The sequence below is a fragment of the Limanda limanda genome, chromosome 7, assembly GCF_963576545.1.
Source record: "Limanda limanda chromosome 7, fLimLim1.1, whole genome shotgun sequence".
Taxonomy (NCBI): Eukaryota; Metazoa; Chordata; class Actinopteri; order Pleuronectiformes; family Pleuronectidae; genus Limanda; species Limanda limanda.
In genome coordinates this window covers 3,693,688-3,717,415 of record NC_083642.1, presented here as the reverse complement: position 1 = coordinate 3,717,415, position 23,728 = coordinate 3,693,688, and the positions used below count along the sequence as shown (strand labels likewise).

Genomic DNA, 23,728 nt, shown 5'->3' with positions numbered 1-23,728 from the left:
CCACGTCATCATTACGCAGACGATTCACTGATTTATCTTCTCAAAAAAACAATTTGAACCTTGAGGATTTAAATCTAAATCAATTAGCAACAAAAAAGAAATAAGAACTCTTATATAGAAAAATTATATATCTGCTCTGTCAGCCAATGAGGAGACAGAAGTGTGATCTGCAGGTCCGACGTCTAAACATGAATTCTGAACTCTTCTCCCGGCTGTGAAAACTCGATAGTACAACATGCTAGTGCACCCCCGTACCCTCTTTGCACTCTAGCGCCACCCGGCTCTCCAGGTTGTCCATCTGCAGCTGAAGGCGTTTCAGAGTCCGGTCTGCGTCGCGAGTCTTCCTCTTGTATGCGATCAGCACAGCGATGATCGCAATGAGCAGCACGCCTCCACCCGCTCCGATGCCGATGATGGCAGGAAGCGTCAGGGCGCTGTCGGAGTAGATGTGGAGCGTTCCCGGGGAATATTCCAGACCCCCGACAAGGATCTACAGAGACAGAGAGAGAGAGAGAGAGAGAGAGAGAGAGAGAGAGAGAGAGAGAGAGAGAGAGAGAGAGAGAGAGAGAGAGAGAGAGAGAGAGAGACCAAAAAGATCCGATCAGCAAGAGGTTGTGAGAACCTACGTCTTTGTTTCTGCTCGTCCCGACTAAAACGCAGCCCCAGTGGTCGAGTGGACGTAGCGTAAGTCGGAACCACGATCCAGACCAACAGACCAGAGGAGGAGTTCTGGATCTGGATCAAACTGAACCATGCTTCTGTTGGTTTGCAGTGAAAACACTTTGTTAGATAGTCTGGTCTTTTGGACCAATCACAGGAAGTAGAGACAGAATCAAACAATAGAAGAAGAAATAGAAGACGACATAATGTTCACGGTGCTTTTGAACTAGTGTATCTGATGAACACGTTTTCTATAAACCATTCAACCTTTTACTGTCTTTCTTTCTTTCTTTCTTAGAACTGTATTTTCTAAGCGATGAGGTCGAGCGCCTCCTGCTGTCGTGGGGACTTGAGGAGCTGTGTGATACTAACAGGATGTGAGTGACAGCAACAACACAAACAGACAGTAACACGAGTTCCTCGGTGACGGAGTTGCGTCAGGGAGCAGTGAAACAGCAGCAAAGCGTCGGAGTGAGATCTACAGCCTCATTAGAATCTGACGAGCTGCAACACGAGCGATATTAATGACTGAAGCTGCACGAGCAGCGAGGAGCAGAAGAGGAGAAACAAACAAACTTACAGAGAAAGATGTCATGGATATGAGATGATGGAGGAAAGTAAACGAGTCGGTTTCTCACCAGAAAGTAAAAAACTAAAAGAAACATTTAAAAATTAAAAACATTTGATAAAAAAACTGATCGAAAGTATAATTGGATTCTGTGGAACTGAAACTGTGTCCACATACTTTTGTCCAAATGGAAAAAAGCTTTTTACATAAGAGGCATGTTTTATTTTGAAAATATTCTCAAGCCTTTTTAAACACAAACTGTACATGACCACACACACAGATAGACACACAACACACACTGTGTGTATTAATTATCTGAGCGGTATGAATGTTTTATTAAAGCGTTTCCTCCTCAGGTCATAAACATCGATTATAAAACAGATCAGAGGAACAAGTGATGAATAAAAGATGGATAAAAGAGAGAGGGAGGGAGGGAGGGAGAGAGAGAGAGGATTTTCTGTATTGATTAATTATCATTAAATTTAATCTTATCAATCGTTTTGTCTCTGTTCATTGATGCTGACCTCACTTTGAACATCAGTGTGTGTGTGTGTGTGTGTTTCCCTCTGATGTGTGATATCAGACCAATTACCCATGATTCCCTGCGGCTGCACTTAATGACTTTCACCTTTATAAAGACCCCCTCCCTCCTTCCTCCTCTCCTTCCCTCCTCTCTCTCTCCTTCCCTCCTCTCTCTGTTTTTCCTTCCTTCATCTCTTCCCTCTTCCCATCCTCCTCTTTCTCTCCCTCCTCTCTCCATCCTTCCTTCCTGGAAGTGAACGTCACGTTTGACGAGTTCATGGTCCGTTGGAAACTTGTAAATCTGATGATACTTTTCTTTCCACCTTTTTTGACTGTGAGGAAAATATGAAAACCTGTTGATAGGTGTAAAGGTTCAGAGGATTTAATGAGTTAAGAAAAAGGAGGCGGGGCTTACCACGACTCTGTGTTCTCCAGTGAGATCTGGCGAATCGCAGAGCAGCTGGTTCTCTGACACGGTCAACAGGCAGGGAGACTCTCCAATCAGCACCGTGTAGTTCAGACGGCTGTTACCTGGGGCGGGGGGGATCAGGTTCTTACCCTGAACACACACACACACACACAGACACACACAGACACACACAGACACACACACACACAATGTTTTAACGCTGTATCTTCGTCAGATCACATCTTTTTCTTCTTCGGAACTTCCTGTTTAAGTTGTCTCACCTTGAGGATGATGGGTGACCCCGGTTTGACCTCCAGGATCCCAGAGTTCCCCAGGGGGTCAAAGGTCGGGTTGGGGTAGTGAGTGAAGGGGGTGGAGTTCAGCACCAGCAGAGCCGAGACCTGGACGAAGCAGAACATTGTTATTACTGTTACTATGAACCTTGATGTGTGTTTGTGTGTGTGTGAGAATGTGTGTGTGTGTGTGTCTGTGTGTGTGTGTGTGTGTGTGTGTTACCTGGTCAAAGATGAAGCCGAACTCGTCGGGCTGCAGCGGCCCCTCTGGTGGGTTGGGCTTAGTGTAAATCAGACCTGGAGCCAAACACGTCATGGTGCTGTCATTGACAACCGTACAGAACTGAGGAGAAACACAAAAGAGGATGGGATCAGGAAAAGAAGATCACGTGTTCATGTTGTTCACGTGTTCATGTTGTTTACGTGTTCATGTTGTTTACGTGTTTATGTTGTTTACGTGTTCATGTTGTTTACGTGTTCATGTTGTTTACGTGTTCATGTTGTTTATGTGTTCATGTTGTTCACGTGTTTATGTTGTTTACGTGTTCATGTTGTTTACGTGTTCATGTTGTTTACGTGTTTATGTTGTTTACGTGTTCATGTTGTTTACGTGTTCATGTTGTTCACGTGTTCATGTTCTTACATTATTTGTTTCCACTCCTCCGTACTTTGCTCTGACTTTCGGCTCCTGGATCGTCAGCAGGTTTGTTCCTGTTACTGTGATCACTGTACTGCCACTACACACACATACACACACACACACAAACACAAACACACACACAGGTTACAGATCGTTCCTGATTAGTTATTACTTATTGCTTGTTCTCTGGATGAGTATTTACTTGAGGATGGTCCAGCTGGGCTCGATGCCGGTGATGGTCGGGTCCTCTGTGTAGATGTATTTGGTTTCTGAGCTCGTCACCTCGGCCTTGTCAATCATCAGACGGATGGGGGCGGGGCCAGTGCCAGACGGAGAGGCGGGAGTTATGCAGATTATTTCCCGATTGGTCCGTCTGAAAGAGGGGAGGGAGAAGGAAGGAGGGATGTTAAATGTTTTCATTCTTTTGAATTATCTTCCTGAGATGATGGACTCTTCATTTGAGTTGTTGGATCCAAACTCACTTGACAAACAGACACTCCTCCTTGTCGATGTAGATGGTGACGCTGCTGCCGGCGTCCAGATGACGGCCGGTCACCGTCAGTCTGGTTCCCCCGGAAACGGGACCCTTCTCTGGACGCACCCGACTGAAGCTGGGGCTCTGGGGGATGAAGAGGAGGAAGAGGAGGAAGTTAGTGTCACATTAACCTTCATTACATCACACCTTGCCCCCCCGCGGCTCCAGGAACCGTGTGAAGACGCCATCACTCACCACGAAGGAGTACGTCTGCGTGGAGAGGGTTCGGTACTCGGCGCTGCAGACGCCGATGCAGAGCTCGACCGGTCCGCCTGGAGAGTGAGGGAGGAGCGCTTCGGCCATGTCGCACACGATCCTGTGACACACAGGAAGAGTCAGACGAGCTCAACAACACACATATAGACACACACACACACACACACACAGACACACACCTCTCAGCGCTGATGTACTGCGAGGGCACGGGGTTACATCGGACTCCGGCCACCTGCACGTGAGCGATCTCCTTCACCTGCAGCCCCAGGTTCTCGCCCTCGATGGTCACCCGGGTCCCGCCCTCTCGAGGCCCCGTCAGAGGGTCGATCTGTGGGAGGAGTCACAGTTTTATCCACGGCTCGTTTCCGGTGAATAGGTCGTAGGTCACGGGCGTGTCTCCTACCTTGGTGATGCGTGGGTGGCTGCAGCGCAGGTTGTGTCGCCCGTGGTGCATCCAGTTCTGCTCGGGGGCGGGGCAGTGCTGGTGCAGGAGACACTTCCTGCTCTCGGTGCACCAGCCGCAGTCGAAGGTCGCCGGAGCTTTGAGACACTGACCACAGCTGGAGCGCTGCGCCTCGCACTTATACAGCAACGCTGAGCAACACAAAGCAACACCGTCACACAACATCAAACAACGACACACAACGTGACACGCTGGCTCAAGTCTCTGTTTCAGGGGAAACTCCAGTGTGGACGCCAGGCGTTACCATAGCAACAGTGAGGAGTTTAAGACTGATTATGTTTTTGTGAATGTTACAGATGGTTCCAGCTCCAAAACAACCGTTAACAATTTTTTATTTTAAAAGCTCCTCTCTCTCCAGGTGCGTGTTGTTGATGACGAGCAGGTTTTCACCTTTCATGGACGCAGGTTTGTCGATGAAGAAATCTCCGTCCCACACGATGGAGAAATCCACCGGGAGGTCGCCGGCCTCGTCGCCCTCGTACCAGTACTGAAACACAGAGGCACTGGTTTACAACATGGATCTGGGAAACAGTAAAACTGATTCTGTGATAAATGCAAAAATAAAGAAACGAAAAATAAGCCGAAAGAAAAATAATTAAATATAGCGAATTGGTAATAAGAACTGATCAGTCGGTATTACACTGAGCAACATGTTCAACCAGATGTTAGTAGGCTGCTGCAAGGAACTCACAAACACACACACACACAGACACACACACACACACACACACACACACACACACACACACACACACACACACACACACACACACACACACACACACACACACACACTCTCACAAAGGTAGATCAGTTTTAAATCCATTATGTTGTTTCCCTGACTACTTTTTGTTGGTTACCATGGAGACCTGCAGCCGCCATGACAACGTCACTCCTGCTCTGTGTGTGTGTGCGTACTTGTACTTATACCTTTGTGAGGACCATGTTAAGCATAGACCCGACTGAGTGAGGACATCTAAACCAGTCCTCACTTTTTCAATGGACTGTTTGAGGGTTAGGACTTGGTGTTAAGGTTAGAGGTAGTTAGGCGTTTACTTTGGATGGTTACGGTTATGGTAAGGGCCTAGGGAATGTATTACTGTATGTCAATGAGTGTCCCCACTGAGATAGAAGTACATGATGTGTGTGTGTTAAATGAGCAACACAACTCTTCGCCTCAATGACGGTGAAAAGAGTCTGTGTCCTGAATATGTCAGCTCAACCCACATGGCACCAGATAATCTCACACACACACACACACACACACACACACACACACACACACACACACACACACACACACACACACACACACACACACACACACACAGACACTCAAACAGAAGCAGTCTGGTGAATGTCCCTGCAACCATGGAAAGACATTTGTCCTCTTCTTCTGAACTTGCTGTGTGTGTTTTCTATCACCTTCAGAATCTCCACTATCCTTATAAGGACACAGAACTAACAAAGGTCGGTATTTGTTCCAGAGATATTCCAATGAGGTAATGAATGTGAATCACAAACACACACACACACACACACACACACACACACACACACACACACACACACACACACACACACACACACACACACACACACACACACACACACACACACACACACACACACGCAGAATTAACAAATCTCATTACGTCAGGGCAGTTTCAGTTCATATTTTCATTCCTGATCAAAAATTACTTCAACATCTGACCACAGTTTTACTGCATTTGACCTCACGCACACACACGCACACGCACAATTAATTAATAGCTGATTTTATAATGATCTTTTCTGCAGAGCTGCAAAAACGGACAAAATATTCATAACTCTGTGTGTGTGTGTGTGTCTGTGTGAGATGATCACATAGTTGAAATATGTGGACGACCAAGAAGTGAGATGTGTGTGAGTCTTATGCCCCGAGTTTCCATTAAAAGCAGCCAGCTGAGCCCCAGAGAGCAGCCTCATAGGTTTGGCCTGTGAATGCACCGCACACACACAGACACACACTCACACACACACAGACACACACAGTGGGAGCAGCAGCTCTGACTGACAAACACACAAACCCAACTGAGCCGTCCTGAACGCACCCTGACTCTGCAGCCAATCAGCAGTCATTATATTGGGCTGATTACATCACAGAATCTGAGCAGGAGTGATCTCACTTATTGAAGCCCCGCCCACACAAGCGTTCAACGAATCAGGAATCAGTCTCAGCCGTCAATCATGAAGTCTCTGCTGGTTTTTATATCATCAAACAATCAATTAAACCAAACTGATCAGAAACATGAAGACTTGAAGTTTGACTGAGATAAGAAATGAGAGAAACCATCTGTGACAAACATTAATTTCACGTCTTCTTTGATTCTCTTTAGTTTGGCCGTGTTGTGCTGTCATGTCGTCCATCTTTAAAACAGATCACGAGATGTTTAACCAGGCGAGACGTTAAACATAAGAAGAAGAAAGTGAGCCGCCCCCCCTCTGTATAAAGTTTCCTGGTGTGCTTGCTGCTCTCTAACTGATCTACGTCATCTGATACTTGGCTCGTTATTCTCTCTAATTCACAAGGAAATATTTCTCCCGACGGGAAAATTAACTCCTGTTGATTTTTATTCACATTTATTTATATTCCCACTCTGCTCGTTCACATTTCCTCACCTCTCTCCCTCCCTCTCTCTCTCTCTCTCTTCCCCCTCCCTCTCTCTCTCTCTCACTCCTGCTGAGTCCTAACATCTCTGTGCTGGTGGACACATTTTGGAACAGTGTGTGAGTCTCTGTCATCCCCATGGTAACCCCTGTCCAGTCACCAGGCCCGTCGCCATGGAGTCAAGAGGTCCCTGGCAACAGCAGCATGAGTTTGTGTGTGTGTGTGTCCGTGTCTTTGTGCGGTTGTGGGGGCATTTTGTCTAGTCCGCACAACTTCAATGGGCTTTCTGAAGGTTAAGATCAAGTGTCAATCCACCGTGACGCCGCCCATTGGTTTGTGAGCCGGAGCTTTGGAGGAAGTTTTTCTGGAGCCAGTGTTTTGTTTGGTCTTGTTTCGCTATCTGCATAATTTATGGGATGTCGGTGTCGTCTTTGGTTCGTTCGAAGTAAACTTTAACTTCCCCAACGAGCTCTGGTGTTTAATTTAGACACCAAAAAATAGTAACTTAAAGAAATCAGCAGTGAACTTTTAACTGATGGATTTTATGTCATGTAAAACTTGTTCAAAGTGTTTCACACAAACACATCAACTTCAGGACGAGGAAACACGAGTGGAAATATGAGAACTGATATAAAGGAGAGGAAGAAGAGGCTCATAGATGTGGAGGAAGAGGAAAATAAATAAAAGGAGGGATGATAAAGCAAAGAGTATTTTGAATAACTGGAGTGGAGGTTGGATAGAGGGATGTGGGGCTGAATTAACAAGAGGAGGAGGAAGAGATGAGGAGAGGAATCATTTAACACCCTCTGTCTGTTCACATGGAGCTTTTATCCATCAGCTCTCAGCTCACACACGTGAACTTCATCACGTCATCGCATTCCGTCCACGACTAAAGATCCTGAACCAGAGAGTCGATATTCAATAGTCCAAAAATAAAACCCCATCGATCCAGCTCCTGTCTGGTGGATACAAATACTGACAGTGCTTTTATTTTGAAGGCTGAATGGAAAAGAATGTGTGTCTGCGTGTGTGTGTGTGTGTGTGTGTGTGTGCTGTTGTACTTAATGGCCAATTTCCTCTGGGACTAGTAACTTAATTAAATACAGGCGCACAGACACACTGAGCATCTCTATGTACATGTATGCGTGTGTTACTCATTGCTGTCTGCATTTAGCGTGTGTGTGTGTGTGTGTGTGTGTGTGTGGGTGTGTGAGTGTGTGTGTGTTAGGCGTCTTCGGGGCGGGCTCATCGACAGGAAGACAGATGAAGGACAGGAAATGAGCAAGAGCTGTAGGACAACAGTTGGTGTGTGTGTTTGTGTGTGTGTGTGTGTGTGATCTGAATGCAGGACAGTGGATGGTGAGTCTCAGTAAAGGACAAAAAACAATTTCTACTCTAGCCTCTGTGTGTGTGTCTGTGTGTGTGTGTGTCTCATAATTGAATTCCCATCAGACACATCAAACCTGGAGTCTGACCTCTGACAGTCACCAGGTCATGCGACACACACACACAAACGAACACACAAACACACAGGGTCAGATGCTAACTAATGAGAACCGGAGAGATGGAGGGCGTCGGGGTGGAGAGGTCAGACTGATGTCATTCATTCAATACAACGAACTGTGTGTGTGTGTGTGTGTCTGTGTGTGTGTGAGAGTTTGCTGATGCTGCGAATTTCTCCGACAGTGAACAACCTTCATGCTCCCTCATGACTTGCATTCAGGACGAGTTGTGCTAAAAATCTTTAACCTTGGTTGATATGATGACAAACATTATACTGATTATCACCACAAGGTGTCGCACTTGTTCCCGATCGGAACAAAATGAGCGTGTGACCTGAGTGACTCCAGTCCACAAGGTGGCAGTACTGATCCCATCAGTTAATTAGATTTACCAACCAGCGATATAAAGTGCGTTTAGCAGTAAACATTATTTTATGTAAATCACGTTGTCATGGTGATCATTCTTGAATTAAGAGCAGTGATGTCATCAGCAAAGGTTGATGATGTCAGAAAACGTGTCGTAATGAGAAATTTTACTTGAAATAAGATCAAATGGGTTTAAGCTACAACACCAAATCAGATGAGAACCGGATCAGACTGAGTCGGTTCTGACCAGAACAGATCAGACCAGACTGTACCAGTACGTAATGGAATGGAACGAACCAGACCAGACTAGACTAGACCAGATCAGGACCATGTAGACAAGACTAGACCACATCAGGCCATAAAACCAGACTAGACCATAGTAGACTTGACTAAACTAGACCAGACCCAACCGGACCATATCAAACTAAACTGGACCAGACCGAACCACCTCTAAATAAATCCAACTTAACATTCCTCTCATTTCATTAAAGCTAGGGGAGCAGCAGTGCATGCTGGGTAGTGTAGTTCCTCACCGAGGTGTTCTGACACTGGATGCAGGAGGAGTTGAAGCGGACCGCCGGGATCCGTTGAACTTTGCCCTGAATGTTGAACACGCACTCGTAGTTCTTCTGACCCGACTGCGGCTGAGGCAGGTTACGAGCTCGCAACGTGATTGGACGAACCATTCCGGCTGGAACCAGGATGTCAGAGGTCGGGAGGATCTGAGGACAGCCCTGCAGAGACAAAGGGGGGGGGGGGGGTTATCAGACGTGTTTACATGGGCAGATATATTGGTTATTATACTGTAGATGATCAGCTAGAAACATACTGTAACACACACACACACACACACACACAGACACACACACAGGTCTCAGTCAGTGATGACAGACTGTGATAAGCTATCTGCCCAAGCCTGTGTGTGTGTGTGTGTGTGTGTGTGTGTGTGTGTGTGTGTGTGTGTGTGTGTGTGTGAGGTAATGGACAGCTGGTGACAGATCCAGGCTCCTGGAACTTCCTGCGGCTGCTGGAAACACACACACACACACATACACACATACACACACACACATACAGACACAAACACTCCGACTGTGTCTCTCGCTGGAGTGAAACCTTTATTAACGAGCGTCACCACGGTAATTAATTGCCTTGTGACTGACAGGAAGACCATTAACGCCACAGGAAGTGGACAAGAGCGCAGCGGACGCCAGCCGTGACTCTGGAGCCTGTGTGACAGCCTGAGTGTGTGTGTGTGTGTGTTTGTGTGTGTGTGTGTGTGTCACACCTCACTGCAACAAAAACATGTTTTTAATATCAGACTGTGAAACAGGATCGGAGCTGACTGTCACTTTAACAAACCTCTTTAATTGTATTTAAGGGCCAAGACACCATTTTATTCACAGATCAGTTTCCTGCTGCTGTTCAGGGAAACTAGTCCAAAATATTTCCCAACAATGCAACAAACTTGAGAGAGGACAATCTACTTCCTGTTTACATCACATGACCAGTGTACGTTAACGCTCATGTGTTTTCCGGTGTTTTACTGAGGACAGAGGAAGTGTTCGTATTAAAATGCTGTTTTAAACAGAATGGTATGAATGTAGCTAGAGAGCGACGCCCCTGCACCGACCAATCAAACACCAGGGGCCTCATTTATAACCGTTGCGTACGCACAAAACGGGCCTGAAACGTGCGTACGCCACTTCTCACGCCAACGTTGGGATTTATAAAAACAAACTTGACGGGAAAAATTTGCGTATTTCTACGCAAACTTAGACCCTCCCGTACGAGCGTTTTGGGGAGATGGGAAAACGGCGACACAGACGTGAGGTGGTGAACTGCAGCAGATTATTGATCCAATTCATAATTTACATTAAAACCAAGAGTTTTTCTCGCGCGACGTATCTGCTCCACATGAGCCTTTTATTTAAAAAAATATAAAACAACTTTAAGCAAATAAGGTCCAGATTCGATTTAACGGCAGAGTTACGGTGCCGAGTCATTAATAGGTTTTAATAATATCTTCTAACACTGTGCGTGTATCATCAGATCGCTGCAGTGAACGGGACTGAGCCACAGAGCGCACAGAGCGCACAGAGCACAGAGCGCACTGGAGATTACTTATAAGAAATTAAGAAACTTTCCTAATAATATCCCAGAAGAGGTGAGGATCCACTGATGTGAGGGAATCGGTCCGATGCTCTAAATAAATAAATACTGCCGTGACAGTGGAACGGGGAACTGCTCGATGTGTGCATGTGAATGGAAGAACGAGGAGGAAGCGAGGCTTCAGCGATCTCTGATCTCACACAGTGTGTTATCCACAGCAGCAGCGGCAGAGTGTCAGTGTATTTTCTTTATTAGTGACATCGGTGCTGTCCCATGAAGTCGCTCTTCACCTCCGCCTCACTAACAGACACTTGATGTCAGTGTCAGAAAGTTTCACTTCCTCTTCACATCGCTTGATGCCGTGACTCCGTCAGGACTCACGGTGGAAACCCATTGGTCAGCAGCATTATTTAATATTCACGCCGTGCTTTGCGTTGACCATTTATGGTGGAAAGTGGGCGTGTGGAGGGCGGATTTGGAGGCAGATCCACGTACGAACGTTTCCAAGTGGACTGTGATTTTTAAAGCGAACATTGCGTTCAGGTGTACGTGCGCACGGTTTTATAAATCGGAATTATCTTTTGCGTACGCCATTTCCGGATTTTGTACGTACGTACACTTTTAGTATGAATCCTACGCAGTCTTTTATAAATGAGGCCCCAGAGCTGTCTGGACTGTGATTGGCTTGTGTGCAGGGATGGAAACGCCAGATGATTGGTTTAGAACTTTAGAGGAAGCATGAGCCTTTATGATTGAGTTCAGAACCAGTCATTTTCATTTTAAAGAAACATCATCTCCCATAATTCCTTGTCACATGGTGGCTCGACACAGCGCTGAGTTCATGTGTCTTTAATAAAGTGGGAAAGTGGAGTGTTGCTTGGTCGCTCTGCAGCTTCTCTTCATCCTTCATCATCTTTAACGTTTTTCAAGATATGAAAAGGAGACTTTTAATTTGAAAGAGACTTTAACCTGGATGAATGAAGACAAAACCGGAAATGATGAATTTTTTGCTCCTTTTCTCTTCCTCCGCTCTCCTCGTCCTCTCAGCCTCTTGTCTCTCCTCCTTTAATCAGCCTAATTGCTTGGTAATTTACATTAATTGCCGAGATTGGATGCTTTCATGTCAATTAAGTGGCTATTCATCTTCCATTAACCAATTAGCCAATCAGAGGTTGTTACCGTCAGCCGGTAATGAAGCTGAGCACCAGTCGCGTAAACGAGACGCCCACACGACGGCTCGGCGTTCACCGGCTTCTCTGCTAACAAAATAACAAGCTGGGCGAGAGCGGCTCGTTAGGCCAGCAGGTGGTCGCCGTAGTTACGTGTTAGGAAGCAGACGTAAGTGAACCAGCTTCACACTCGTCTTTAAATCCTCGTTAGTTTAACAGATTGTCACGTAGATCTGCGGAAAATAAGCCGACTGACCCCAGAGTCCCCTACAGTCCACGTCCCCTCTGTCCCATTTCCTCTTTGTCCCCTTTTGTGTCTTTTCCCTACTGCTTGTTTTTTTTGTCTAAATTATTTTTTACATAATGTTTCTGTGGGTTTTTACAGCAGACATTAAAATGTTCAGTCTGAGACGTCAGATCTGAAACATGAAGAGAAACATCTGTTCACAGCAGCAGAACCTCATAGCTGCATCTTCTTTAAATCCCAGATGACACAGTCTCCTTGAACGCATCAGCAAGGTGTGTGTCTGTGTGTGTGCGAGTGTGTGTGTGTGTTTCTACCCTTCACTGTTGACCTGAAGCTTTACTGTTGTTTACTGAAGTGTGTAATGACGGAGAGAGAGAGAGAGAGAGCAGCTCTGACCTCCATGTTCCTGCTCTTCACTCTCAAAGACGGAAAAAGATGCTGATTTAGATCGACAGCTGGATGCACACACACACACACACACACAAACAGTTTTACAGTGATGCTTCACTCTGACCCGTTGACAGAAACCATTGTTTTAAAGTTTTGCTCTCAATGACAACATCCACAGCTCATTTCTGCCTCTTTTCCCCACTCTGTGATGTCCCAGCTGATCTCTGACCCCGGAGCCCAGGGTCCCTCCGAGTGTGTGTGTGTGTGTGTGTGTGTGTGTGTGTGTGTGTGTGTGTGTGTGTTTACCTCCATGTTGCTGACTCGTCCCTCCTGGAAAGAACATTCCTGCAGGTTGTTGGTGCAGATGTGACGATATTTACACCAATGACATGGAAACATGCTGCTGACACAGGAGGTACACCTGAGAGAGAGAGAGAGAGAGAGAGTCTCCAGGTCAGTAGGGGGCAGTGTTATGCTTCGTTCACACCAAACGCGATGCAAATTGTCACAACGCCCTAGGACTTGAGGCCGACCAGTGACCGGTCTGATCTCCCGCTAACTCGGGTCCGGGCCAGGACTGAGTTTAACAAGTTTCATTCTCAGTGCTGATTGGCTGTCGTGAAAGGAAACCACCCAAATTTGACGCCAAAATTCCAAAAGCGACGCCCAGGATGACAGACGCAAATTTCTCATCTAAACACGTCATTGCTTAAACTTTGTATTTTATCTCAATGCACGAAAAGCATATTTAGCATTTTTACTTGCATCTGTCAACACTCAACCAGTGGCTGCACGAAGAACTCCTTAGCTACATGCTACAAGCGCTAACTCAGTATGTGAGGTCAGTTTCCACCTGCAGAGAGCAAAGTACTGAAGACCACGGATGAGAGGAAAGACAGACACGAGTAGCTGAGGTGAGGAGGCTCCAGACTTACGAGTTGAGCACAGAGCAGTTGTAGTAGATGAAGCTGGTGGTGATGAAGTGATGTCCCGTCTCTGTGGAGCGAAGACTGAGCTGAACCACTCGCTTCTCCCCTGAAATCACATGGAGACGTCAGGAACCAATCAGCCCACGTCTGCACGGTAACACACACAAGAACAACCAAACAAAGTGTGTGTGTGTGTGCGTCTTACCGTATGTGTGTGTCTGTGTCGGCAGGTCCCTCAGTGAAGGAGACAAACACATCACCTGACCTTTGACCTGCACCTCGCCAGGGCTTTCACTCAGATCCTCAAACACACAGGAGACGCCGCCGGACAGAGCCGGGACGTTCTGCACCCGGATGGTTAGCTACAGAGAGAGAGAGAGCGAGAGAGGGCGACAGAGAGAGAGAGAAAGAAACACACACTGAAACATGCACAGAGGATCTGACGCCACCAACAGGCGGCCACATGAAACGCACCTCAAATATGAATCTTGTTTGTGTGTTTGTATACCTGCGTTGCCGGTGAGGTGACTGACATGTTGCTAGGGGTAACGGAGATGTCGACACACTGATCCAGTCGGGTGTTGAAGTGTTGAGGCTCCTCCCACTTGTCACATGCTTCCTGAGTGGAACACCTGAGGGGGGCAAAGGTCATATCAGGATCAATATACTGTACGTACACACACACATGAAATATTTATTTCCTAATTTATGAGTGATTCATTATTATTATTATTTTCAAATTTAATAAATGTTCTATTCTTAATAGTTTGTAGTTAATAGTCTCTGACATAAATGATTTTATATTTTTTGAATAATTAAAATCTCACATTATTATTTATTTATCATATGTGTATGTATATATATATATATATATATATATATATATATATATATATATATATATATATATATATATATATAGAGAGAGAGAGAGGAACTTCCTGCACCTGCCTAACGACGAACATCAAAGGGCCCTGATGGGAGTGTGTGAGCATTTATAGAAACATTAATTATGCCTCATGGGAACACGCACATGCACACAAACGCACACAGAATTATAAATAGTAAATCAGTGACAATATCCGTCCATCATCTCTACCAGAGGACATTGACAGGAGGCGGGGTTTATCTGAACATATTTCCAGCCAATCACAGGTCTGACATCCCGGCTGCAACCATACGACTGTTTTCATCTTCAAACTGTTTTTCATCACTAACACAACAAAGTGTTTCAGCTCAGAATCTGAAATCCTCTCTGTCCTCACTCACACACCTGAAAACACTCTCACATGACCCAGAGAACACGGGCGTGTGTGTGTCTTTAGTTTCAGTTCGGAGTGAAACACAACTCCGGAGTTTTCAAACTAAAACTTGTTTTAGAACCTAAACTCTGGGCGTGGTGTGACCAGGCGTTGCCATGGCAGCAGTGATGAGCTGGGATCAACAGACAGAAGTGAAAGGTTCTTACTTGTTGAAGAGGACACACCAGCCACAGTGAGGGTCTCCGGACCCCAGGCAGGTTGAACAGCTGCTGTACTGATCACAGCTCTCCACCGGCAGCCTGCTCACCTGCACAGACACACACAGACACACACACAGGGGAACTGGTTAGATACTTGTCCACGTCCACTTCCTGTTCGGAGGGAATATAAATAACTGAGGAGTATTTTCAGCGGCGGATTGATCCATATTCGGTGCTGGTCATTGAAACACAGTGAGAGACGATAAATTACTTTTAACATGACGACAAACACAGACCATGTGACAAACAACATACACATGTTTGTAAACATTTAACTAAAGGTTTATTTTGTGGTTGTGTATGTGTGTGTGTATGTGTGTGTGAGTTATCTCAGTGTTGTTTCGTGGTTTCCCACAGACAGTAACACAACCTCAGGCCTGTGTCTAACACATTGGTCTTGATATTGCAGATAGTCACTGTGTGTGTGTGTGTGTGTGTGTGTGTGTGTGTGTGTGTGTGTGTGTGTGTGTGTGTGTGTGTGTGTGTCATATCATATACCCACAAGTCATTGCAGGAGGGAGACAGTAAACACAGAGAAACACAGTGGATGCTCTGTCTGTTTCATTCAGACATTTACACATGAATACATTCATTGTCTCACACACACACTCACACACACACACACACACTCACACACACAGACACACACTCACACTGACAGGGAGTCCCTCTGACCTCATTATCTCTTTAAAGAGACAGCGCTGCTGTTTCTCTTCTGCCAGACTTCACTTCAGAATGTGACATGTTTCTCTGAAGATTCATTCACTTTATTCACTGAACTGATGCATCGACTTTCAAAGTCAATCAAATAAATTCATCCTCTGAAATAAATTATTCCAACGTTTCAGACTTAAAAGTATGAGAGAATCTAATGATGCCATTTTAGCTTTGGAATCAGAAACTAACCAGATGAAATGTAAACAATGGAACAAAAACATGATATTACATATACATATGACATTACATCTGTAAAAATATATATTCATCTGTAAAGATATATATTTAGATGTATATATTTTATTTTCTATTTTAAATTTTAAATATTCTATTTCATTGTTATTCTATTTTATTATTTTTTATTCTATTTTATACTATTTCTATTTTTATTTTATTTTTTGGGGTTGAAATTACTGAGCATTGCTTAAAGAGAGTGTGTGACCCAAGCATTTCATTGACAGTGACTACTTCATGTTATCTCTGTTCATTTGACAATAAAAAATCTTAAATCTTGAATCATGAATGAAGCTTGGTTTCAGGTGAGAAAAAGTACCGAGTCTTTTATTATCAGACCAAGGATCAGACCTTGGTTCTAGATTAAGATTGTGACAAAGTTTTCTCTCCTGAGAGTTTGAAGCTTTGTGTGTTTGTTCTCTTGTATGTTTCATTTGATCTGTTAGTTTTGGTTTCACATTTTAATTTAGGGACTGAAGTATTTTGTCTGACGTCCTGTCGTCATCACCTGAGCTGACGTCTCACACACTCTTGTTCTGATTGGTCGAGGTCGTCCTCTGGGTTCAGTCCGAGTCGTGAAACCAGCACAGACATGATCGCACATTCATTCTTATACTTGGACGTATGAAGCATCAAGATGTGTTCGATTTAATATAGATATGAACAGCTGTTTGATGACATCACACAAAACACTGATGAAGTGTGTGTGTGTGTGTGTGTGTGTGTGTGTGTGTGTGTGTGTGTGTTTGTGTTGTCAGCTGCACAGGAACTAACAGTTATTGAACTCAGCTTTGCTTCCTCTCAACGGTACAATAAGAGTTGTGACATGGGACACACACACACACACACACACAAACACACACACTCAAACACACACACTCACAGTGTGGATGGTGGTGCCAGCTGAGCATTCACACATTCATAACTTCCTGTCTGCAGATGTTAAAACAAGAGAATTCATATTCAAACACACACACGCGTGCCTGTGTGTGTCCTTAGTCTCCATCGAAAATGATTTAACAAAGCAATTCTGTCACATATTCTTAATTCTACTACTTCTAATAATAATTTGACTCTTTTTCTTACATTTCATTATTTTCTTCATAAAAAAAGTCAGTCTGTTGGAATCTATTGATTCATTCTTGAAGGTGCTTGTTTTATTTTCCATTCAAATTCAAGGCTTAGTTATTTATTTTAAAAAACAACAAACATTCAAGTCTCTGATTTAAGTGTGTTACAGCTGGTATCAGCAGTGTGTGTCTGTGTGTGTGTGTGTGTGGTTGTGTACCTGTCTGTCACTCAGCACGTAGATGTACTGATGGTCTGGACTGAACACCATGTCCCTCAGGATCGGTTTCCCCTCCACCACCGTCACCGTCTCGTACAGCAAAGCATTCTGGGCCGGCGTCGAGGTCCCATCCACACGGATCTGAAACACATGGAAAACTGCTGGTTAGCCGGGCGCTAACACTCCCATTAAACACAATGGGGAAAGCTAACATCATTTCAGTAACACACACATACTGCACACGTTAAATATGACAACAGCTGTTTCCTCAAGATTCTGGAAAGACACAAATTTGTGACTGAGAAAACTTGCAGAACTCGTGTCCGTCAGAACTTCCAGAACCAAACATCACCTCAGAGTTTTTTATCCTGCCTCTTCAAATCAAAAACAACCTTTTCTTTTTCATAAAACTGATGCAGAACTCCCTCTAGAAATCTCCTCCTTATTAAATTGAGCCAAACATCAACAACATGACAAAGCTCACAGACGTTGAGCCTGTTGACTTCTCATCTGCACTCTGTGGTTCTGTGGTGGAAGATAGTTTCAAGCCTTCAGTTCTGGTGACAGAGGAAAATATCAAAATCACCTAAATCACGTCCACAGAAAATATCATGAGAATGTTCCCAGCAGCTGCAGAGAGGTCTCACTCTGAAGCAAACGTGTTTTCAATTTGCATAAAAATAGACGATGGGGATGATGATGAAGATGATAATGATGAAGATCATATCTGTGACTGTGTGAAACGCTGCAGAGGGCTGATGATGAGAGGAATCATCGGTTTGAAAATGTGGAGCGACTAAAATAAGATTTCCCCCCAAATCTCCCCAAACCTCCACCTCCCCCTCAGAGTGTGACCCAGAAAAACACCACCGAGGAAGAGGAGGAAGAGGAGGGAAGGGAAGGGGGGGGGGTGGGAGAGAGAGAGGAGGGAGGGAACAGACATGAAAGAGGATGAGAAAAGAAGAAGGAAGGTGAGACAGACACACTAGAAAACGCAGTGAGCAGATTGTTAAAGTGGTCGACGTGAAATCTACTCTTTAAATGTTCGTTCAACAGAAAAATGAATTATTCGTCTTTAAGGATGCAGATGGGTCCAGGACAGGGTTAGCCTAGCTTAGCACAAAGACTGGAAGCAGGTAGAAACTGTTAGCCTGGCTCCATCCAGTCCATGAGACCAGAATCACTGCAAAACTCCTGTTTACATTCTGACAAAAACACAGAATGAAAAACTCAACGTGACATTTTCTTCCAAGTTTTGGAAAAATTCAGCTGAAGACGAGGAAACGATTTGTGTCAGGAAGTCGTGTGTGTGTGTGTGTGTGTGTGTGTGTGTTGCGTTCGGTGTCTGCTGCAGTGTCCTACTTTAACATCCCCTCCCTCGCTCTGCTGCTGAGTGTGTGTGTGTGTGTCTTCCCGAAACAGGATTGTGTAATGAATGTAAGTCAGACCTGCTGCCTCAATGCAGTGTGTGTGTGTGTGTGTGTGTGTGTGTCTGTGTGTGTGTGTGTGTGTGTGTGTGTGTGTGTGTGTGCGCCAGCTCTAATTAAGCTTGGCTGCTTAACGAGCAGACAGCTAATTAACACACTGAGAAGACTCTGAACTACACTCCCTCCTCCTTCATCCCTCGCTCCACTTTCTTCATCTCTTCTTTGTTGTTTTTTTTATTCAGTTTCTTTTTCCACTATTAGTTTTTCTCTTTTGATTTGTTTGTGTTTGTCTTTCTTTCGCTTTTTCTTTTTGCTCTCTCTATCTTACCTTCAGGATTCTTTCCCTCTTCCCCCTTTTCCTGCGTCTTTTCTCTCTTCCTCTCTCTCACCCTTCCTTAATTCTCTGTTTCATCCTTCTCTTCCCACCCCTCATCCTTTCTTATCTCTCCATCTTCATCCCCTTTCTCTCCCTTCCTTCGTCTCTCTTTTTCTTTCCATCCTCTTTCCAATATCTCTCTCTTCCTTCTTTTCCTCTCTCTATATTTTCCTCTTTCCTTCCTCACCCCTTTTCTCCCCATTCCTTCTTCCCGTTCTCCCTCACTTTGTTCATCTCTCGCTCTATTTTCCTTGCATCTTCTCCCTCCCTCTTTCTCGTCCTCGTCAACTTTAATCTCTCGCTCCCTTTTCTTTCTTCACAAACCATAATTTCTCTCTTTCTCTTTCTCACTGGATCTTCACCACTTTCACAATGATGTGAAATGCATTCTGGGATACGGGTCTGTTTGTGACGGTACCCCTGAAAAATCTGGCAGAGTGAGACCTCCTCAGACAGGAGCCGAGTGCCACAGAGGAAATGACCTCTGACCTTTGACATCTGACCTCCGGGTGGTTTTCCAACTGTCAGCACCAGCTTTGTTCTGTACGTAGCCCGAGGAAACACACACAGATGCACACACACAGACACACACACTCTCTCTCTCCCTGACATGTGACCTTTGACCTCTCACTCTGTAACTGACTCAGTTTCAAGTTTTTTTTGCATTTCTCTGCAGAAATTCAGTTAAATAATAAAGGTTTTTAAAACTCACAGGAAAATTTAAACCGTTACAAAATGAATGAATGAGTCAAATTAGGAAAATTCAGCTGGAAGTTCTGAATCTTTCCCGAAACAAAGAGACATTGAGTCTTTGCGGTTTATGATTCATAAAACTGTTCAATGATTTAAACTGTGTTTATTTGTGTAAATGAAATTACTTCTGATCTAATTTCTTTCCACTGGACGTGAACTTTATTCTCAGATGAATTTATGAACAAACACAAGTCAGAACTTCATCTGGAAATCTGCTGATTTTACGCTTTAAGTGATTCATGTGACGACGTCAGTGAAAGAGAAAGTTCAGTTTGAGGAAAGACAGAACTCCTCTGTTCCTTCTCCTCCTTCCTTCTTTCCTTCCTTCTGTCCCCCTCTCTTTCCGGTCCTCCCCCTTCTCTCTATCTATCTTCTTTCTTTTCTTCCATCTCTCTCTCTGACTTCCTTCTTCTCTCTGTCCTCCTTTATTGGAAACCTGTCCCTTTTTTTATTTCTTTTAACAATCCAGATCAGAAGTTTCACAGTGAATCTCTCTCCATTAAAATGCTGAGGTTTGAAGAATCAGTCGTGAAAACGTTTCTTCAGGTTTGACTTTGTGTTAAAATGAGTCACAATCAGACTGAAGCTCTGCAGCAGAAAAACAATCAAACCTTTTCACTGTTTATTCTGCTGGTCGGCCGTCGAAACCTGATATCAACGTGCACACGCACACATGCACACACACACATGCACACACACATGCACACACACATGCACACACACACACACAGGCCTGCATCCAGCTGCCTGAAATTCCAATGTCATGCAATACCTCAGAGTATTGTGTGCATGTCTGTGAGAGTGTGCGAGTGCACGGTGTGTGTGTGTGTGTGTGTGTGTGTGTGTGTGTGTGTGTGTGTGTGTGTGTGTGTGTGTGTTTGAAATAACTATTAAATGTGTGGTCCAGTCCAATGTGTGTGTGTGTGTGTGTGTGTGTGTGTGTGTGTCTGCAGGGGGGGTGAGGCTGCCATTTCCTCTGAGATAAACCAACTGTATTACAGATAATACTGACTGGGTGCATGTGTGCATGTGTGTGTGTTTGTGTGTGTGTGTGTGTGCTTGAGTGCTTTGTGTGTGTTCAAGACAGGTATTATCAGCCTTTAATACACATATACACCCACACACACACACCCACAAACCGCCATACCAGCTATATGACCAATGACTCTGCTAATGGATCTGATTACACACAGACACACACACACACACACAGACACACAGCTGCTAAGTACTATCATTACTCTGTTAACTGCGGCTCCACAAACTGTCACTGAGTATTAACTGACTGCAACTCGGTGATTAAAGCTTCGCTCCGATTCAGAAACATCACGTGGACAAAAGTACGCGGACGGATAAGTGACTGTGTAACATGTGTTTATTTAATAAGATAAAATAAAATGTTTCTAATTTGATAAACCTAATTTTGATTATAGAAAAACATTAAATCTCTTTCAGATCTGTTGAGTTAATACATTGATTCAAAACAGCTGTTTGAAATTTTTATTATTATGATTATTATTAATTTCGTGGTTTTAATTTGTGAGTTGTATTTTAACAGAGACCTTGAGTTCGATGTTTTTTTAGAGGAAGTCTTGTTCCGTCTGTTCACAGAATCATTCAGTTCTCATTCCGTCTGTCTGCTGCTCGCTTTCATTCACTTAGAGCCTGAAACTCCTGAAACTCAACACCAGCCTGCACTTTCACCTCATACACACACGCACACACACACAGACACACACACACTAACACACACTAACACACACAAACTGCTCAGGTTACTTCCAGCTGCCGCTGCTTCTCTCCTGCAGACTTTTCTCAATAATGTGGACGAATGTGAAAATGATGTTTTGCTCCAGTTTCTCTTTGATGCTGCAGAAGTGAAAAGTTCCTGAGAGCGAAGCGACGAAGACTAGAAGTTAACAACGAATCGTCTCAACTGAAACATCAAGAGTTTTATTATTACAACACAACTGATGTGTTTATCTGCATCTTCTTCTTTATTCTTACGTTATCTCCACGCTAACAAACATTAAAACTCGTCAAATTAATATTTGCGGACTCTGGTCATGTGGTGTAAACAGGAAGTCGATTGTCTACTCTGCAAATATTACAAACGAGGAACAGTGATTGTGAAAAGTAAGAACATGGATCCGGAAGAGAATGTGAGAGTCAACGTTTACAAACGTCTCAGTTTCTGTTCGTCCGGACTGAAACTCAACCCAGAGTTTTCAAACTACAACGAGACCAGTCGTAACTATGGCTACAGTGATGTCTTGTTAAAACTAAAGTTGGTAGTGTGGGTCTGTGAGTTCATTTCTTTGTTGTTTGATGCTGAACTTCACCGAACAATCAGCTGATTTTACTCTCACGAGCCGGTTTCCTTTTCCAGGTCAGAACTGAAGATCTGCTCTTTAAACCTGACGTCGTACACACAGACGAATCTCTCATGTTTAGTGTGATGATGGACGGTTAGCAGCAGCAACATGTCAGCAGTGTGTTCAGATGGACAAAGTGTTGATGCAACTCCATCCTCTGTTGTCATGGCGACTGCATCAGAGTAACAGAGGAATTAAATCGTGAATATTAAACACAAACTGGGCTGAAAAACAAACATGTCGCCTCATTTCTCTGACCAAGGATGAGACAAAGAGGAGGACCCTGTGTGTGTCTGTGTGTCACTGTGTGTGTCTGTGTGTTAGTGTGTGAGATGGATGGCCATCCTATCCATTTAGCTCCTTCAGACAGACACTAAACATTGTTCAGTCAGCCATCAGAGCCTGAGGGAGGAAGAAGAGGAGGAGGAAGGGCAGTGAAGGGTGAAACAGGCAGGGGGGAGGCAGTTAAGCTTATTAGTTCCTCCCCCATCCCCCCAAAACACACACACACACACACGCAAAGACACACCACACACCAGACAATACTGAGAAAACCAACTGATGGTTTTAACCCCTTAGGCATGGACACACGGACACACACACACACACACACACACACACACACACATACACACACTGTATCTTTCCAGTAATTTTGTTCGTCCAATAAGGATTCTGTGGCATTTCTTGTATTTCTAAGCTTTTATTTTCGTTGGGTCCATCCTTCATTTTAAGTCTTAAAAACAACGCAATTCAATATTGTAAATAATTCTCCTGGCGACAGGTCGACCTCTGCCCTTCACACTCGCCCTCACACAGACACACGTGTGGTCTCACCTGACGCCTCAGGTGGACATTTTATTTATTTTTTCACCTCAGTTGTTCGGAGGCTTGTCTGGACATGTGGGGACGTCTTCAAATGTCTTCAAAAAAATACAAGACAGAACGTCCTCTATAGAAACATCTGAGTGCAAACGTCCATCTGAATTCTTTATTATTCATTATTTAACTTCTTTAAGATGATTGTGTTTTATTAATCTATCATATAATTCAAACCTCCATCAGATATCAGAGGATTTAAATCTCATTGCTGTTTCCTTCTGTACAGAGCTCACTCTTACTATATAAAATGTATGAGTTATTATTGTATATAACCATTTTTAACAGTAATTATTGCCCTGTTATCCACATGTAACTATTACAAACGATATAATAGTTAATATACAGTTAATAACTACCCATTACCCCCACATTAGATTGAGTGGTTGAGAGAGTGAGAGAGAGAGCGAGAGAAAGTGTGAACAGGCTTCAGTCTCTTTGGGGAGCAGACAGATTTGCTCGTTCTTCCATCATCTCCTTGGCAAC

General features: G+C 44.2%; 1 protein-coding gene across 1 annotated transcript in view; it reads right to left on the bottom strand.

Annotated features, from left to right (window-relative positions):
• plxna3 (plexin A3) overlaps nucleotides 1-23,728 on the bottom strand; it is a gene marked incomplete at its 5' end in the record, with an annotated part of 55,321 nt that overhangs the window by 6,523 nt on the left and 25,070 nt on the right. Inside the window, 18 exons of the mRNA XM_061074092.1 lie at nucleotides 256-490; nucleotides 2,166-2,309; nucleotides 2,441-2,560; nucleotides 2,676-2,795; nucleotides 3,096-3,189; nucleotides 3,295-3,465; nucleotides 3,575-3,711; nucleotides 3,823-3,943; nucleotides 4,023-4,171; nucleotides 4,247-4,437; nucleotides 4,697-4,793; nucleotides 9,358-9,558; nucleotides 13,049-13,163; nucleotides 13,678-13,777; nucleotides 13,877-14,033; nucleotides 14,180-14,303; nucleotides 15,140-15,240; nucleotides 17,433-17,573. Coding sequence (XP_060930075.1) covers nucleotides 256-490; nucleotides 2,166-2,309; nucleotides 2,441-2,560; nucleotides 2,676-2,795; nucleotides 3,096-3,189; nucleotides 3,295-3,465; nucleotides 3,575-3,711; nucleotides 3,823-3,943; nucleotides 4,023-4,171; nucleotides 4,247-4,437; nucleotides 4,697-4,793; nucleotides 9,358-9,558; nucleotides 13,049-13,163; nucleotides 13,678-13,777; nucleotides 13,877-14,033; nucleotides 14,180-14,303; nucleotides 15,140-15,240; nucleotides 17,433-17,573 — 2,518 coding nt within the window. The remainder of the gene's footprint in view (nucleotides 1-255; nucleotides 491-2,165; nucleotides 2,310-2,440; nucleotides 2,561-2,675; nucleotides 2,796-3,095; nucleotides 3,190-3,294; nucleotides 3,466-3,574; nucleotides 3,712-3,822; nucleotides 3,944-4,022; nucleotides 4,172-4,246; nucleotides 4,438-4,696; nucleotides 4,794-9,357; nucleotides 9,559-13,048; nucleotides 13,164-13,677; nucleotides 13,778-13,876; nucleotides 14,034-14,179; nucleotides 14,304-15,139; nucleotides 15,241-17,432; nucleotides 17,574-23,728) is intronic.